General features: G+C 44.1%; 1 protein-coding gene across 3 annotated transcripts; it reads left to right on the top strand.

Moving 5' to 3' along the window:
- Positions 1-1,059: 1,059 nt before the first annotated feature.
- gpd2 (glycerol-3-phosphate dehydrogenase 2 (mitochondrial)) lies at positions 1,060-15,494 on the top strand. 3 transcript variants are annotated; one of them, XM_088290994.1, is made up of 17 exons: positions 1,060-1,168; positions 2,734-2,840; positions 5,949-6,117; positions 6,189-6,313; positions 6,388-6,485; positions 7,486-7,649; positions 8,493-8,657; positions 8,727-8,871; positions 9,156-9,349; positions 9,424-9,558; positions 9,635-9,810; positions 10,420-10,551; positions 10,646-10,804; positions 11,022-11,134; positions 11,225-11,303; positions 11,372-11,470; positions 13,515-15,494. In XM_088290994.1, the coding sequence occupies exons 2-17, from the start codon at positions 2,739-2,741 to the stop codon at positions 13,638-13,640; spliced, it is 2,181 nt and encodes a 726-aa protein (XP_088147120.1). In that variant the 5' UTR covers positions 1,060-1,168; positions 2,734-2,738; the 3' UTR covers positions 13,641-15,494. The 3 variants fall into 3 exon arrangements, with proteins under 3 accessions (XP_088147120.1, XP_088147119.1, XP_088147121.1); XM_088290993.1 differs by having other exon boundaries at positions 8,493-8,871; XM_088290995.1 differs by lacking the exons at positions 1,060-1,168; positions 2,734-2,840 and adding an exon at positions 2,864-5,026 and having other exon boundaries at positions 8,493-8,871.
- Positions 15,495-18,153: the final 2,659 nt, after the last annotated feature.

The raw sequence follows: 18,153 nt of genomic DNA on the forward strand, positions 1-18,153 counted from the left end.
GGCATGCGCCACATGCACAGATCTGCTCCAGTAGTTGACATGTGGTGGCCTTATGATTCGCTGGTGACGAGAATGTATGCAGCTAAAAAAGGCTCCAGCATACGCGAGACCCTCATGGGGACACACGCTAAAAATGAATGCATGTGGATAATTCGGTGGCTTGGTGATGAAGTGCCACTTTCATGTGGGAAAATACACTAGAGACCTTCACCGCGCTTGTTTTCTTCTTCAAACTTTCTTTGTGGTTAAGAAAAAAAAAAAAAAATTAAAAACATTAAATACTGTTCATGATAACCCTCCATGGCCTAAAAGCAAAAATAAAAACTGTCTAGTTGCATGAGACTAAACCAAACCCCCAAAACAGGCTGACCTGAAGGCAACCATCTAAGGGCTGTTTTAAATTAACCTAATTCCAACAAGATCCTCTTCCTCTAACTCCTCAAATACCTGAATCCCCTCATATGTTTGATATTTCGCTTTCTGAGTCAATTTCTGACTGCCTTAATACACTTTCTATGTTCAGCTTCGCCATAGTTGCTTTGGTATTCCGTCACAGGTCCATGTTTGTCACTCGGCATAATCTCACTTCGGGAAAACTATGAATTAGTCAAATGTACAAAAAAAAAAAAAACACCCATGCTTTATTATTTGTATTATGTGTAATTACTTTACTTGTGACACAAAAATGATTTAATTTGCCATTTTCTGAACTTCACACAAGGTCTTTAATGTTGGTGCGGTGGTACAGAGGTGAAAAGTTTGAGAACCACTTCTTTCTAGGATGAAACTGCAATGCTGACATACAGTACGGCGTGGTACTTTTGAGATTTTGTGTGAAAGAGTCATGTGCCGAAAGACGACAGCTGGTGGCACTTGCGTCTTTATTATTATCCCGAACAAGGACGTTGAGAGACTTGTGCAAGGGAGCGCTCCATTTACGTCACGTGTATGCAAGGGTCATCATTCTTGAGATATGATTGGATAAGAACATCGCACGGGCAAACTCTGATTGGTGCAACCGCACGTCACTCGAGCGTCGCTCCATTTCCTGGTTGTAGCTGTCAAACTCCGCTACCGGAGCAGACAGGCTAGGACACCAACCGATGCGTCGGTCTCCGCCCTGCATCGCCCCGAGCGACTGTGTATCAACCACAAAACAAGGCACTCTGTAAGTGGAAACCGCTTCACCTTGTTGACATTTGTCAAATAAATTATTTTTCAACCTGTTTATTTGTCCGTACGTCGAAAGCCATGTATAGTTTGCGGCTCGTAAGCCAGTTCTGTAATAACCTTCCGCGTCTTCTTATTAACATGTGAGAACTAACAGCCTTACAACTAATACAACAATAACGACGACAAAAATCAGAAAGGGCTCTAGTAACGGTCCTGTTCCTGTCAGGATGTATGACGCCTGCTTTTCCCGACCCTTCGTTATAACATCACTTAATCGTCAGTGTTTGTCTCCCACAAAGATCAAACTGCTCGACATTTTAATCCACAGCAAGATGTCAGCTCGAGATGACCCCTCAGTGTCGGAGAGTACGCGACACAATCACATGTTTGACATTACAGCCAGAAAGCACCCATTCGGTTCTGACTCATAATGAATGTGTTGGCTGATGTAAGAAGATGTGGGCTGCCCCGGCATTGGCGCCATCCATCAGCTCAGTATCTGAGAACAAGTGTGGATGAGCGGGCTCATCCAACCTGCAATTGCTCCCTCCGGCCTAATTATTGTCAGTATTTGCCTGTACTGTATCGCCTTCTATAATGAGCTGCCTATCGAAGGTGTGAAAGTGGACGTGCTACTTTGAAAGTGCGGTTTGATAAGGTGTCTTCAAGTTCCAGAGGATGGCTGGAAATTGTATAAAATACACTATCAGAAATTTAAAAAAAAAGATCACGCAATGAGCAAAGCCAACATAAACACAGGGCATCCTGGGGATCCTAACCTGAACTCGAGTTTAAGGTAAGGGCCTAACCCAAAATTCCGTAAACCAGAAATACTTGCATACATTATCCTACTCTTCATTTATAGTCACGTACATGACTTACTGTGTTATGTCATGCGGAAACACATAACACAAATACAAAAAATATATTCATAAATTGTTTGACCTAACAAACAACACAAACAAAAAATAAACCTACATAGATCCAAGTAGTCCACCTTTTATCTAGTTAAACATACTGAAATTTAACGACTTGGTAATTTATAACACGTTGCATATCATGCGCAAAGATGAATTGGACAATGACTACGGAGTATCCAGAGGCTGCTAGAAATGAGGGACATCATTTATAGCCTGAGAGGATCAGTCATATTTTCGGAGAAAAAAAAAAACATGGTGAGAAGTAAATGCACGACTTTGAATAGGACCAAGAAACTTCATAATTATTTAATCTGAAAATATTTTATGAAAAAAAGGCTGCATCTTTTCAGATTTTTGTCTTTGTTGTATTATTTGAAATAATGATGAACCCCTAAAATTCAATATTATTATTCAGTTCAACTGCAGTGTATTTAAATCTATTTCCCTTAAATCAATTTTTTTTTTAAATGAATAAATATATGCTGTGGCCAAATTTAATGTTTAAGCAGACAGTAAAACAGCATTATTTGTCCTCCTAGCCACATCTTGTGATCGTCCTTATTTTATGTAAAGTTGGCACGCCTCCTCCAGGCACTGCTCTGCCGGGTCGACGCCTCATAGCACGTTTCTCTCTCCGCAGGTAAGATGGCGTTCAGGAAGGCCCTGAAACGGACGGCTATTATAGGCGGCGGGGCCGTCGCCACCGTTCTTGGAATGTCGCAGCTCATCGAGTATCGCAAAAAGCAGGTAAGTTGCAAACAAACGTTGTTAAGTTTGTGCTGTGAACAGTCTCCCACAGCATGTCCTATCAAGATTTTGGAATGTCTTTGATGCCTTTAGGATATACAGTACTTCATATGTTTACCAGATGCTGCAGAGGAAGCGGCGTTTACTTTTAATTGTGGCGGTTGCATTTACTCCATTTAAGGTTACTGAAATTCAAAGTAACTTTAGAACTCGTTTGTTGAGTTATTTGAGGTGTGGCTAAAAGGACGGCTCATTGCTTGCAGGCCACGTTCATGTGCGGCTAATGTAACCACTTAGCAATAAATCACCTTGCAGGTTTTTTATTACATTGCTGTAAAACACAAAAAAATTCAGTTGGAACTTGGTTACGAATGACCTGCTTGACAAACGAATTGGCTCATGCACAAAATTTGCAAAGAATAACAACCTGGATTTACGCACAATTTCCGTGTAGCGATGGACGCACGGAAGGAGATTGTCCTTGGCTTTGTGCATCCCGCATTATATGTAAGGTATCATCGTTTTTTTTTTTTAAATCTTAATGAGCCCTCAAAATGGCTACTAGGAAACTGCTTGTGATACTCTAAAGGCCTCGTCACATCAATTTGACGTCGCGGTTGTGGCCAACTGTCGCATCGGCGAAGAAGTCGACAAGTAAGTTCGCAAAATGACCAAAGAACACGCCGCAAAAGCCGACGGAGACGCCAATTATCCGAACCTTCAGTGCATGCGTGAGAAGTAGTACCCCTCCATGCCATTGGTGGCGCTAGTCACTGCGGTGATGTCCAATAGCGACACTCTTTCGTGAATGAGAGTGATTAATTCGACTTCGCGCTCTTCTGTCCAGTCTGCCGTTACGTCCACAGAGGAGAAAAAAAAGTTCATTTAGTTCTTGGGAAATAGCTTCAATTTTCACCGATTTTATTCCATCTTCATCTCTCCCAGTTCTTGCCCACTGATTCACTCGCTAACAGCCAATCACAGTCCTCATCTGTCCCGACAGCCCGACCCGATTGTATATGTAGAATCGGCCGAACACGCCCGCCAAATACCCCAACAACGTCTCAGACTTTACGACGCTCGACACCAAACAGACGGCCTGCACCGACTTTCCGACGGCCGACGTCGGATTGGTGCGTTGAGGCCTTTACGAAGCTCCTGGCGTGGATAAGCGGAAGAATCTGTTGCGCTATGTGTGACGTGCCTAGCTAGTACAGTGATTAATTTTTTTTTTTTGGAGGAGGTGGGGCTTTTAATTGGCAATCTGTGAATGAAATTTGTATCACGCTTTTCTCGACATCCAAAGACGCTCAGCACAAAGAAATGCCGCAGCTCTTCTAGCCTTAAGCTAGCGATGGCTACACTACCTCAAAACGGCAAACGAGCGATTCTCAAGAAGGCCGATGGGCGTTAACTGCTGCACAAAAGATGAACGTGTGCCCTTCAGTCCTTTTCCTTTTCTTGCATTTTATCGCGCCGTCCTGCTCTTGCTTCTCGACAACACGGCAATGTTGACATTCATCACACGAGCGCAATTCGGAGGCCGTTTTGGGCCAGAACAGAAACAACACTGCTGTCAGCTAAAGTCTTTTTTTTTATTATTCAAAATAGAGAGGGTGTCAGTTTAGTTCCTTCTATATTTTATAGAATTTATTTGAACCACATGGTGATCAAAATATGGTGAAAAACTCCTTTGTTTTGTGGCTAAAACAGAATAACTGATTTCAAACGAGCTTGGAAAAGTGAGTTTCCACAGTTCAGCCTTTATTTCCATTTGCCATTTTCACTTTTTTCCCATTAATTGCGTTTCGACGTCATGAGGTCATCTTGCATGTATTTCAAAGTTGCTGTCAAAGCAGCCTCGTGTTGTATAAATAAACATACGCTCGCTTCCCGAAGAGGGAACGAGTCGTCATGGGGGCGTCTCATGGGTCCTTCCGAATAGACCATAAACGCTTCAACTTTTAGTTTGAGTCTCCAGCCTTGACACTTTAGTCATTTTCATTTGAGAGGGACAGTTGTGTTTCCCCTTGACCTTTGACCTGGCACTGACCTATATTTAAACCCCCACAAAGCGACATACCATCTTTTATTTAAGTGTGCGTGCTAATGTGAACTTTGTTTGTGTCCCGTTGCAATAATGTCTTCTTTTGCCTGTTGCCGCCCACCCCACCAAGAATGGATCGGTAAGCAAGAAGCCCATGTTGATGAAATCTAATCATTTCCACAATAGTTTGTAATCATGCATGCCTCTAATCCCAGTAATTCTAATCCCCGGCATTTAGCTCTGCGCTGGTATTTTTTTTCCATCTATCATCACAGAGAGAGACAATGATTTCAGTAGCAAATTGCAAACGCCTGCTTGCATTTGCAAGTCAAATGCTGCATGAGCTCTCAAGCAGCTTGATGCAATCATTAAGTTGGAGCAAAGAAAAAAATATTTCATTGGAGGTGAAATGGCGCATCCTGGTGTCAGAGGGGGATTGTTGTTGTGATTAGGACTTCAAATCATTCGCTAATCAAATGCAGGACATGATTGACTGCAATGATTTGTTTTGTGGGTTTTGCGAAGAGAAGTAGCATGTTGCAACCCTCCAGCGCACGATTTCGCTTTGAAACAAATCGCGTACTGGAAATCAAGAGTAACGTCTGGATTTTTCGCAGCACTTCACTCGAAAAGCATGAGACATCACAATCGACACTTTGCCGCAAAACTAACATCCTAACAGCGGTTGTCAATGACAAACATTTTTACGAGGTCATTTTTTAAATGTGCATTATCACACTCGGCGCCGTTTACTCACATCCCATCAGGGGGTTGCGCCATGCAGTTTGAGTCCCAACTTAATCTCCTTCTCTTGGATAGAAAGTAAGCGCTTTGCTTTCGCCTCGCGTATATTTCTTAATAGCATGCAACAAATCACCAGAAAGCAGATGAATGCACTTCTAACATAGATGTTTGTCGTGTCTTTCGAAAGTTCATTGACCTCGAGCCGAATGTTGCTACGATAGCCAACTTCTCCAAACCGAATTGCCAATAACATCCCCTCAGACATGAAAAGCATCGAATCCAAACGAGCGAGTGTGAACTCATTTGCTCACATCCAGGCTCGATTAGCTCACGTGGCGGCAGAAGCGGTGCTGAGGGCTCCCTTCGCAGACGAGCTCCCCTCGAGGCAGGCCCAGCTTGCCACGATGAAAAGCAAAGAGTTTGACGTCCTGGTCATTGGAGGCGGAGCCACGGGTGTCGGATGTGCCTTAGACGCGGTCACACGCAGTAAGACCCCTCAGCGCTTCTCGAACTCTGTTGGAAAGGTGAGATTGAAGCTTCTTCTTTGTCCTTTGTAGACCTTAACACTGCTCTTGTCGAGAGGAACGACTTCTCTTCCGGGACGAGCAGCCGGAGCACCAAACTCATTCACGGTGGTGTTCGCTACCTGCAGAAGGCCATCATGAAAGTGGACTACGAGCAGGTTTCAAATGCACCTTGTCGCTTTTCCTCGTTTGGTTTTCCGTACTTTTCTTGATTGTTCTTCCGCTACGACAGTACATGATGGTGAAAGAGGCCCTCCACGAACGAGCCAACCTCCTGGAGATTGCTCCTCACCTGTCGGCGCCACTCCCCATCATGCTTCCTGTTTACAAGTAGGTCACCCAAGCCACGTTGCGCAAGACTCTCAACTGGCATTTTGGACATTATATGAACAATTTCCAATTTGATAAAATATGTCTACAGTATTTTATATTCTCTCTCTCTCGCTATACACACACATATATATACATATATATATATATATATACAGTGAACCCTCGGTTATCGCGGTTAATGGGGACCGAGACCACCCGCGAAAACTGAAAATCCGCGAAGTAGCGGCGCACCTTCAAAAATGCTTAAAAAAAAAATTATATATATATATATATATATATATATATATATATACGGGTAGAGAGAGAGAGAGTGAAATTCATGTTATAACAAAAAAAACCCAAATTATTATTAAAACATTATTTTTTTATTCCCCAGCCATTATATTCGTATTTATTCAATTACTTCTTTTTGTATTTATTTAATTACTTCGACTTTTACCTGCTGGTACGCCGTCCGGTGTGCCCTGTGAAATGAAAGGTGGCATTCTTCATTTATTTATTTATTCATTCATAACTGACAGCCTCACACTCCGCTCATGCCCGGGCGGAAGTTGTTCCTCTTCGGCTTAACTACCACGCACGCCGGCCGGTCTCCTCCGGAGCTCTCGCACGGTCCCGAACGGAGCGAAATGTCGCCCCGCTAGTGCCCGGGCGGAAGTTGTTCCTCTTCGGCTTAACTGCCACGCACGCCGGCCGGAGCTCTGGTACGGTCCGAACCGCGCGAAACGTCACCCCAAATCGTGCCCGGGGGAACGTGCTCTTCTTCGTCCACTCTGCTCTTCGCCCACGCTCTTCTTCGGCGCACGCCGGCCGTCGAACCGCTCCAGCGCCCCGTCGTGCCGCTCGGCGAAACTACAATGCCCCCGAATATTTTTTAGACCCGCGAAGCACTGAACCCGCGAAAGGTGAACCGCGAAGTAGCGAGGGTTCACTGTACTGCCAAAGTCAAACACAAAGAGTTTCGTCTTCATCGTAGTGTTTCCATCGGTTGTCCTAGATGGTGGCAGCTTCCGTATTATTGGGCGGGCATCAAGATGTACGACCTGGTGGCCGGCATCCAGTGTTTAAAGAGCAGTTACGTTCTCAGCAAGACCAAAGCCCTCGAGTTCTTTCCCATGCTGAAGAAAGACAAGCTGGTGGGAGCCATCGTCTATTATGATGGTAAGCGGCAGACATTTTCTTGTGGATGCTTCATATTTATTTCTGTTAACACGTCTAGAGCTGATTAATTCGACATTCATCTCTTCCACTGAGGCGTATTCAGAGAAATGCTTGACAGTGACAAATGCGATGACTGCTGAAACTAAAATCATTCAAAGGCTTTGCGTCACCCAAAACTGTCACATGACGACCAGTGACAGGGTGCACTGATGACGTTGCTCCCATAACATGAAAGTTGTTTTCCTTCTTGGGTTTGTGGGGTGGCGTGCGAGAATTTTGTGGCCGCAGCCGATCATCCCCTCCAACCAATAAAAACGACCTATTTGTAAGACGATGTGATTAATATCCAACGTGCCTTTCCGAGTATCTTATTATAAAGCAAACTGCGGATGAAATACGTGGTCTGCGCTTCTCACACGATATAAGATACTTCAAAATATAGTGCGTGCTAGTTTGCCACCCACAGAGAAACGCTGCAAAGCCATCTCCCTCCATTTCTGTTCTACATTCTGCAAGCATCTTCTGCTGCCAGACAGCAGAAGTGGAGGATGTTTTGCTAGTGATGCATCTTTTTTTTCTCTCAATTTATGCCATCTGGTACAATCACGCTTGTGACATTTCCAAGTATGACCTTCTCTCCGGTGGTGCGAAGCGGCAGAGGAGCACCGCAATTGGCCAGACTGTCGAAGCAACAAATGTCTTCTGCCTCTTGGCTGTCTTAGTCACCGTCCACAGCTAATGTGCTTTTGTCTTTTCATTTGAGTTAGCTGAGTAACGCACCTTTTGTGCTTTATCCTATGTTTGTTTTGGATGCTTCAACCGTTCCCTCCTTCCGTCCTTCAGGGCAACACAATGACGCCCGCATGAACTTGGCCATCGGCCTCACTGCAGCCCGCTACGGTGCCGCCATGGCCAACTACACGGAGGTGGTTCACCTGCTGAAGAAAAAAGACCCGCAGACCGGCAAGGACAAGGTGTGCGGGGCACACTGCCGAGACGTGCTCACAGGTAGGGTATGTAAAGAGAACCATTCTGCTCTTGATCACATGACGTTTAAGTCGCCCATTTCCGGTTCAGGAGAGGAATTCGATGTCAAAGCCAAATGCGTAATCAACGCCACCGGGCCCTTCACGGACTCGGTGAGGAAGATGGACAGCCAGGAAACGCAAAACATCTGCCAGCCCAGTGCCGGCGTGCACATCGTCATCCCTGGCTACTACAGGTGTGTTACATGATATACACCATGTGATACACGCAACACTTTGATTTTACGCTTCAGTACATTGTTCATTGTGCTATTCGCTCCCATCTAAAGCTAAAAGAAAAAAAATATCTTTCTTTCTTTCATCGCTTATCTTGTTATTCTGTCATCACCCGAAAATGTGGGTGGCAGCTCAGGACACGTTGGAATAATGAACCACAGAACATTGAAAAAAAAAAGAAATCACTTAAAAAAGATAATATTATTATTATTATTATAAAATGCTTCTGCTTTTTTTGTGACAGTCCTGATAACATGGGCCTGTTGGATCCAGCCACAAGTGATGGCCGGGTCATCTTCTTCTTGCCTTGGGAGAAGATGACCATTGCCGGAACCACCGACACTCCCACTAATGTGACAGCCCACCCCATCCCCGGAGAGGAAGACATCAACTTCATCCTGAGGGAGGTCCGCAACTATCTCAGCCCCGACGTGGAAGGTAGGGATGAGGGCTCGCTCGATTGGCCAGAGCGTGGCAGACACAACTGAAACGGTGAACTTTGTATCGCGCAGTGAGACGAGGTGACGTCCTGGCAGCGTGGAGTGGAATCCGCCCCCTGGTGACGGACCCCAACTCCAAAGACACTCAGTCCATCTGCCGTAACCACATCGTCAGCATCAGTGACAGCGGACTGGTCACCATTGCAGGTCAGCTTGTTTTTGGGAGTGAATTAATGAGCAGTTAACGTGCCCCGTGTCATTTCAGCATCCGTTGTGTGTGCAGGTGGCAAGTGGACCACGTATAGATCCATGGCTGAAGAGACTTTGGATGCCGCCATTAAAACACACGGCCTGCCGGCTGACAAATGCAAAACTGTCGGCTTGATGTTGGAGGGCTCCAAAGGCTGGACGCCAACACTTTACATCCGCCTGGTGCAAGACTACGGCTTGGAGCAGGAAGTAGGATGCCTACACAATAACTTTTTTTTTTGAACCGTTTCAATCGCTTGCATTTAGTCGCACGAACCCCCGAAGGACACCAGACGCATCGTCTCGGTGAGGAATTTGGAAGCAGCCGTGTGAAGACACATTGCCTGCTTCCACCTTGACGCGGAGATGTTGACATTAACGTCGTCGACATTTCCGCTCCACTAAAGACTTGACACGTGAAGCGCCTCTCTGCTGAACAATTCATGAGCATAAAGTCCATCAGATCCATCGATTGACATCAGCTACATGCAACAGTTCGCCGCGATCCTCCCATTAAATCCAATAGAACATTGTTTCAGTCCAGGAAAGCGCTCCTGCAGTCCACTTACTCCTCATTAAAGGCGCCTGCAGCCGCCTTCGAATATTTTTCAAAGGTCACTGCTGATATTTGGACAGTGTTTGCCCTTTTGCATGATGGGTAAGCCAACGATCTGAATAGCAAAAAGCCGTTGTGTATTCTGTAAACGTGACATCCCGACAACACGGTGCCCGAGAAAATCCATCATTCTTGTCTGCAAGTGGAAGAGCTCCAAGGAAGGGACGTTCAATGAGCAAACTGGACTTTCTGTGTGTGCTCAGGTGGCGCAGCATTTGGCCTCTACGTATGGCGGGAAGGCATACGACGTGGCCAAGATGGCGCTGGTCACGGGGCAAAGGTGGCCGATAGTCGGGAAGCGGCTGGTGTCGGAGTTCCCGTACATTGAAGCTGAGGTGAAGCGCGATGGCTTGCCAACGTTCACCCTTTTCATCCTCCCTCCGCCCCCCTCTCGGAATCCTGACGATGCGAACGCGCCGTCTCTCGCAGGTGCTGTACGCCATCAAGGAATATGCATGCACCGCCATTGACCTCATTGCCCGGCGAACGCGTTTGGGCTTCCTGAACGTGCAGGCGGCCGACGAGGCCCTCCCACGCATTGTGCAGATCATGGCCAAGGAGTTGGGCTGGAGCCAGGAGCGCAAGACGGTACAAAAATAGTTTCTTTTCAAGAAATGTTTACGTCCCCACTTGTTTTTTTTCTGTCCGTACACAAAAGGGAAGTCCACGCCCATTATCCTTTTTCAAGGCTGTCACCATGCTCGTGTAAACTGAGCCTTTTGTTAGCCAAGGGAGGAAACTTATTCAGCACGGGAAATATCTCGTGATTCTGTTCACGTTTTTAATTTTTTTTTTTCAAATCCAGGCCGAGCTGGAAGCAGCCAAGAAGTTCTTATACCAAGAGATGGGCTACCGATCCCGCTCTGAGCAGTTGACCAAGACCTCCGAAATGACTCTGGACAACCAGGAAGTAGCCAGGTAGAAGCACTTGGTGGCCAAAGGTCTGCCGTAAACTCTGACTCAGACTTCAAGAAGTAATACGACGTCAACTTGAATGTGGTTTGGCAGGTACAAGAAGCGCTTTCATAAGTTTGACAAAGAGCGCAAAGGTTTCATCACCACCGTTGATGTCCAGCAAGTCCTCGACGTGAGTTCCCATTTCCCTCGTCGTCACTGCGACTGCGCAAATATTCCAACCTGTGTTCTTCTCCGTAGAGTATCAATGTCCACATTGATGAGAATGCCCTCCATGAAATCCTCAACGAGGTGGACGTAAACAAGAATGGACAGATTGAAATTGATGAATTCCTCCAGGTAAGTAATGGCCGATGATTGTGCTTGCGGGGCTTAAGAGATTGTGTTCATTTCTGCTTAACTGCGACAATCTGTCAGTTTCTGTGAAAATGCTCGCACTTGCATTGCATGGGATCATAAAAAAAATAAAAAAGGTGGTCGTCCGCCTGAGACCTGCTGCACCCAGCAGGTGCGAACTCGCCTCAACTTTGAAGCTAATTAGGATGGAGAATGTGCGACAGATATAATGAGGGCTGAGCTCCTGCCTATTATCTGTCGCTAAATTACTTTCTCACTTTGCTTCCAGTTGAGAAAAGAGAGTCATTATGAAGGAGCATGTTGACAGTTGGTGCTTTTGTCTTCATTAGTGAGAGCTGCTCTGGAGCACATTTCCGGTCAGACTCGCCAGGGCGCTGCAGTCGTTTTCGCTTTTTTGGAAAAAAAAAAATGGTGTAAATCATGTTCCTTAATGCCAATGTTTGTTTTTGCTCATGTGTCCATCCTGCTCTTGGCCGATTTAGAGACTGCAAAAACGGGTAGTGCATGCAAAGTACGGGTCGACATGAAGGTATTGTCGAATGCAAACTTATTAACTCTGGTGGAGGATGGATGGAGGGAAAGGAAGTCACCAGAAATGGTTCCATGGTGTTTTAAAGCTGCACTGGGCATGGCGTCAACCACAATAGAGCTGTTGCAAAAACGGACAGAACCAAAAAATGTTGGCAAAAGTGCGACTACAGAGACACAGGCAACAGACACACCTGTGCGCCTTCGTTTGCATCAGCGGTTATCCGGTGCATTTGCAACGTGTAATAAGCTGGCGAGCTTTGCATTCATCCCGAAAATGCAGATTCCGTTCAGCTGGCGAAACTGCTTTATAGCGTCTTGTTGTCGGGCGTACGTCACAGAAAAATGGTGAAAAAGCGGAGGCGGGCGATTGCCATGTGGACGGGAGTTTCGCACTGCCATGGTCACTTTAGAGCGCCTCGTTGTCACCTTTTGGTAAAACCCCATGATGAGCCGGTAGTTAATTTTGCAGACACGGAAAGTTTGATGAGTGATCTAGTTTCAAATCTAATCTTATGTGGGGCAAAAGAAAGATGCGAGATGATTTATTTTTTTTTTTGGCAGAGTTGTGTCAAATTTACAAATTGCTTATTTTCACTTTAGAGCAGTGCATCTCAAATAGTGGGATGCTGAGGGCGGGCACGTGTGAACCTGGGGAACATCCTTTTGTTTCCGCTGTACTACAATGACGTGTAATTGCACCTCCACTCCAGTAGTTGGCAGTGGCGCTCTCCTTGCTCACGGTGCGCAGCGAGTATTAACGCGTAATAAAGTGTAGGTTTGTTTTGCAATGAAAATGCTGTCATTTATAGTTGCGGCAGAGAGTGCGTGGTGGTGGGGGGGCGCAAATTGTTTTCTTCTTGCTGGGGGGGAATAACAGAAAATAATTGAGAAGCACTGCTTTAGAGGACCTTTAAATGTCGGTTTTAATTCACAGGATCATGTTTGAAAACAGTTCTTAACCAAATCAACGTAACTGAGACCATCGAGAAGAGATTCCAGCCGAAAGGAGTGCGATCTTCAGGCACATCCACAACTTATCTGTTCGTCCCAGAAACTCAATGCAGCTCTGCTTACCCGTTGGCTTTTGACAGCATTTCAGACACTTTCAGCATGAGTGGACAAAAGTGTTATATAGGTGCTATTATGCAAGTCAGCCTAATTTTGGAAACATTCAGAATGACTCGCTCGCTGGGAATCAGCCAGTCACTCCAGACACAAAACTATTTATAGCCATCCGTCGATTAAGACAAAGGAACAAGGCGGACCAAAGCAGACACGGGTGGCATGTTTGTGGTGGTTAGAAAGAGTTCTCGTCCTCCCCAGTTCAACTTTAACACATGAGAAAAAACAACCAAGTCAGCAGGTGTTGGGTTCGTCGGAGCATGCGAAGGTGGTCGGACTGCTCTCGCCCGCAGCGTGCATCGGCCGGATGCTTGCCCGTCCGGCGTCACCTGTGTACGCTCACGCTCTTCCTCATGTTTCATCTGCCACTCAGTTGATGAGCGCCGTCAAGAAGGGCCAAGTGTCCGACAGTCGCCTGGCCATCTTGATGAAGTCAGCCGAGGAAACGCTTGACAAGCGAGGCCCCGTGACGGTGGACCGGAGCGGCGGCGGAGTCTGAAAGGTCTCCTGTCGACAACCTCATTTGAATGACAATGCAATCAGGGAGGCGACGGCGGGAATTTGGCCAAATCAAGAGCAAATGGGCGCCGCTCCTCACTGTGTTTTGGGTGAAATACAATCCAATGATTGAGGTTTGTTTTCCTGAGCCGTGTTGATTGGTTCTCAGCATCAGGTGCCTCCGATGTTCTGCAGCGCACAATGTGACGATTTATAGCATTTCCTTTGATTTTTTTTATCAAATATTTGATATTTCTACCTTTTTAGCTTTTAAACACTCCATTTTTTTAAACCCAACATGGATTGTTGTGCAAATTCTTCTCATCTTATTGAAATGGAATCTCGTGCTTTATCGTCCTGATCCACAATGTCTTCTTATTAGGCTGCAACATTTGATTTGATGCAAATCGCAAGAGAAAAAGGCAAAGACGCTGATTACGAGAAAGAATTAGCATACACTCTGAAAACTGCTGGGTTAAAATGAACCCAAATTGGGGGAAATGGCTAACCCAGCGCCCGATCCCAACGCAACAGATCCAAATGCTGGGTTATTAATACCCAATGCATTGGGTTGGGGATTTGACCCAGCATGTTAGTTTTGTTTTTTGAAGCGTGGAGAGTTTTAGAGGATTTATCTCCTACTTCCCCCAGAAAGTGCAGTTTCATGTATACATACACCCCCCCTCGAACGCTCGTGCTACTAAACGACAAACTGTAGACTTACAACTCACGTCATTGCAAATCAAGAGTCTGTTCCAATCCAAAAAGGAAATTGTAAACCTGCAAAGTAAGACGTTTATGAACTCAGCGTTACTGTCAAGGCACAGACTTCAACGCCTACTGTAGTTTTTTTTTTCTTTTTAAATGCAAGAGAGACTTTTAAAGCAAAAGATTCTCCAGGAAGCTGAAGGTGAACGACTTGGTCAACATTTTCCACAGCACTTGCAAACTCCCACTGATACTGATGTTTACAGGTTTTGAGCTTTAGCTTGATACTGTTTCTGCACTTATTTAAATTTATTCATATATATATATTTTTTTTTTACATTCATTTTTTTGTATACAGAGGTTTAAATTTATAGACATATTTACTGGGCAACTTATATTTGTTGCAAAACAGGGTTAAAAAGGGATTTCATATTTTTATTATTTAGTTAATTTGCATGCTCACATATTTCAAGTATTGCACCTTTTTTCTTCACATTTTTTTTTTGAAGTGGCGTTTGTATTTTTGCATGAAATAAGAACTCTGCATTAATGCCGTGAATGAGGTGCAACATTTCAACAAGTCTGAGCACACTCGTTGTTTCATGAATGTTGGACGTGTGCCTTCTCAGGTTGAGACAAAGCCTCTGAAAGATACTGCCATGTCATTTGACTACTTTTACGAATTACAAGGGCTAAACTGAGCTTTAAGGTGTTCTTGTTATGTCAACGTTCAAGAAGTCAACTGCAGAAGCTCCCAAGTGACTTTAATACACGTTTGTATTTGTCTTATTTATCCAATCGGACCCAACACGTGCCTCTGTATTGATTGTGGCCCCTCCCATCAAGCAGCTGTGCGTTTTTGAATGTGTCGTCACTTTGGTTTTGTCTTCCATATTTTGACAGTGAAGACCGTCAAACTGCCAATGTTGCCTGTCAACTATAGCTCATAGCAAGTTCGTCTTCAATGTGCATCCCGATGTTTGATTGTCTCCGTTGGGATGAAATTACAGCTTTATCTAAGCTCAAAAGAGAATCATGTTCAGTTCTTAGTTTTTTTTTCCCACCCACACTGTAAGAAAACTTTTTGAGCCAGTGTTCCGAAGAGACAACGCAATTATCTAATTAAATGTATCTTGTTGCTCGAAAAGCTTTGTGCCTTTTTGTGCCACGCGTTATCTGACAACATTCCCACTGGGCACCGCGTGACACGGCGTCATGTGAACATGCCAGCATACACTGCTAACATTAGAAGCAGCTTTTTTTTTATTCAATTCATTCAGACCTTTGGTGACATGGATGGTCGTCAAAATGTGCACCTTTCACCATGCAGTTATGCAAATTCATCAAGTCATCTTTTTACCATAAAAGATACGATTCAGATTTTAGTTGTTGTTGAATTTACCAATTTTATCTTATCAAGGGGTTGCACGAAATAATATCTGGATGCAGTTACATTTCTTTAAGTACCAGTATACTCCAATTAAATTGAAAAATTTGAATGAATTGGAAAAAATAAATTCAATTCATTTCCTTTTTTTGTCAGTGTGTTGTGCGCCATGATGCACATATAAAGCATTTTATGAGCAAACATTGCAAAATATAAGTTGACTTTACTTTACTTTAAAGAAAAAAATTTAAATCTCTCTCCCCCCATCAGAGTACAGTATTGCGATCTCGTACTTAAATCCATGGGGTCCTAATAAGTAAATTCAATTTAATATTCAGAAGCTAAGAAGACTTCATTTTGTGGTTTTAACATTAAAATTTTAAATATTATTATTATTATTATTATTATATTATAAACTAGCAAAGGGGCATTGGTTAATCTTGATAATAGTAATTATATCTAATAATCCATGGCGATTTTGTTTCCTTTGGGTGTTAGAAAGCATTGGAAGATACCCGATCCGGTTCCAGCCGAACAAAATGTTCTTGTCATTAATTCTGCTGAGGATACAAGCACAGGAACATGCATGCGAAACAGCGGGCCTTTTCTTGTGAAAGGTCACGCCGAGATTTTGAGTGACAGCTTTAAGTCCTCCGATTACAATTTGCTGCAAAGGCGTCCACGGTCGGTGCTCTTTTCCTGGGAACGGCCGGAAGAGTGCGGTCGCGATTCATTGAAATGAATCACGGGGCAAATGGTGCCTGTCACGTGCCCGCTTAGGCAGCTTCTTTTCACACTCGAAGATTTCTGGGCCCACTTCATGAAAAGATTGCGCCACAATACAACTGCAGTTGTATTGTGCTAAATAGTATGTCGAACAACCCGTGGTTAAAGGTTCTCTGTCAAGTATGGAATGACCTTACGTGCCAATCAGATGACACAACAAATAAAAAAAATACTTTGCAGTTAAAGAGTTCCCAAAAAGCAAGACAGAGGTCTCATTTCTACATGTTTAGAATTATTGAAAGCCACTTCAACAACCATTCAAATAGAAATTCAGTTCAAATATATTGCACATAGAAGTCAAGTAAAAACGGTGCCTAAAATGTTAAAAGATTAAAGATTGAATGCAAATGTACTGGACTAAAAAGGTTCATTGTGTGTTCACCGTATTTGGGCAGTACGGGATTCTTTCGGATGCGTACAACACAGAGAACATTTGAAGTTTTTATAGTTACACATATGGAACAAAGCTCCATATTTTGTATTTTTTTTTTAATTACTGTAGGTGTAGCCAAGTCCTTGCACCTTTTACCTAAAAAAAAAAAATACATATTTAAGATAAGATAAGACATACTTAAGAGGATGTGTCAGTGTGGAAGTGGTTTGAACCTTTCCAGATAACTTGTGGACGGTCTTCCGGTGGAACAAAGCGCTTTTCTGCAAGGTGTCATGACATTTACCTGCAACACACATACTGGCTTGTGCACTCTCGTTGCCTAGCGGGCATGCATGCCCGTCATCAAAACTGCTAACCAAGCTGAAACATCAATTGGTGTCTTCATCCCGACTTAAAGGGCCTTCTTGTGTTAAATAATGACCGACACCAAACCGCAGATGTGGACATTTTGCTGAAGCATTTCAAATCAAGCCCATTTTTTTCCCCTCATCACATTCTTCCTCACATTGTACAACGTGTTGTGACTGCCAGGCAACAATGGTCCTTTTCACACTGGAATGTGGACGATGTCGCTGGCTTCAAGTGAGTTATGATTGGGATTTCCTGCATTTGGATGTGCTTGAATTAAATCATTTTATAACATCCATCCTTTCATTTCTTAGAGCACTGAGCCCCGTAAAGGATAAGGACAAATTGGCGTGTCTCCCTGTGTTGTCTGCTGACAAACAACCAGTGTAACTCACGTTTACACCTACGGGACTACCGGTATAGTCTTCTATGAATTTACCAAGGGGGAGGAAGACAGCATACCCTATTGAAAAATAAATAAATAAAACCCACAATCAAGAAGGAGAACTTGCAAACTCCACACAGGAAAGCTGGAGCTGAGATTCAAACCCAGAACCTCCCGAGTATGCTTCCCTTTTTGAAACCCATTTTAAAAACCCAGCCCAAAGGGATGCCTTTCGTTGCCAATTATAAATTAAAGGAAAAATCTTACTACATGTGTTAAAGTCTTGAGGCACCATTATTAACTTTGCAGTTCCAAGATGCCAACAGAAGTGTTAATGCTTTTAAATCCATGATAATAACTAACGCCCCAATGCCTTTGAATAAGGTCTTTTAAGCTTTTGAAATCAATTTCACTTGCAGTAATTTCAAACATGAAATGGCTTTCTACTGGAAGTGACAGGCGGCATGGAGTTGTTGTTTGTCCTACCTGTTTTCCATCGTTCCCTG

Source organism: Idiotropiscis lumnitzeri, chromosome 3 (genome assembly GCF_059441095.1).
Source record: "Idiotropiscis lumnitzeri isolate Australia: NSW breed Sydney's pygmy pipehorse chromosome 3, RoL_Ilum_1.0, whole genome shotgun sequence".
Classification (NCBI taxonomy): domain Eukaryota; kingdom Metazoa; phylum Chordata; class Actinopteri; order Syngnathiformes; family Syngnathidae; genus Idiotropiscis; species Idiotropiscis lumnitzeri.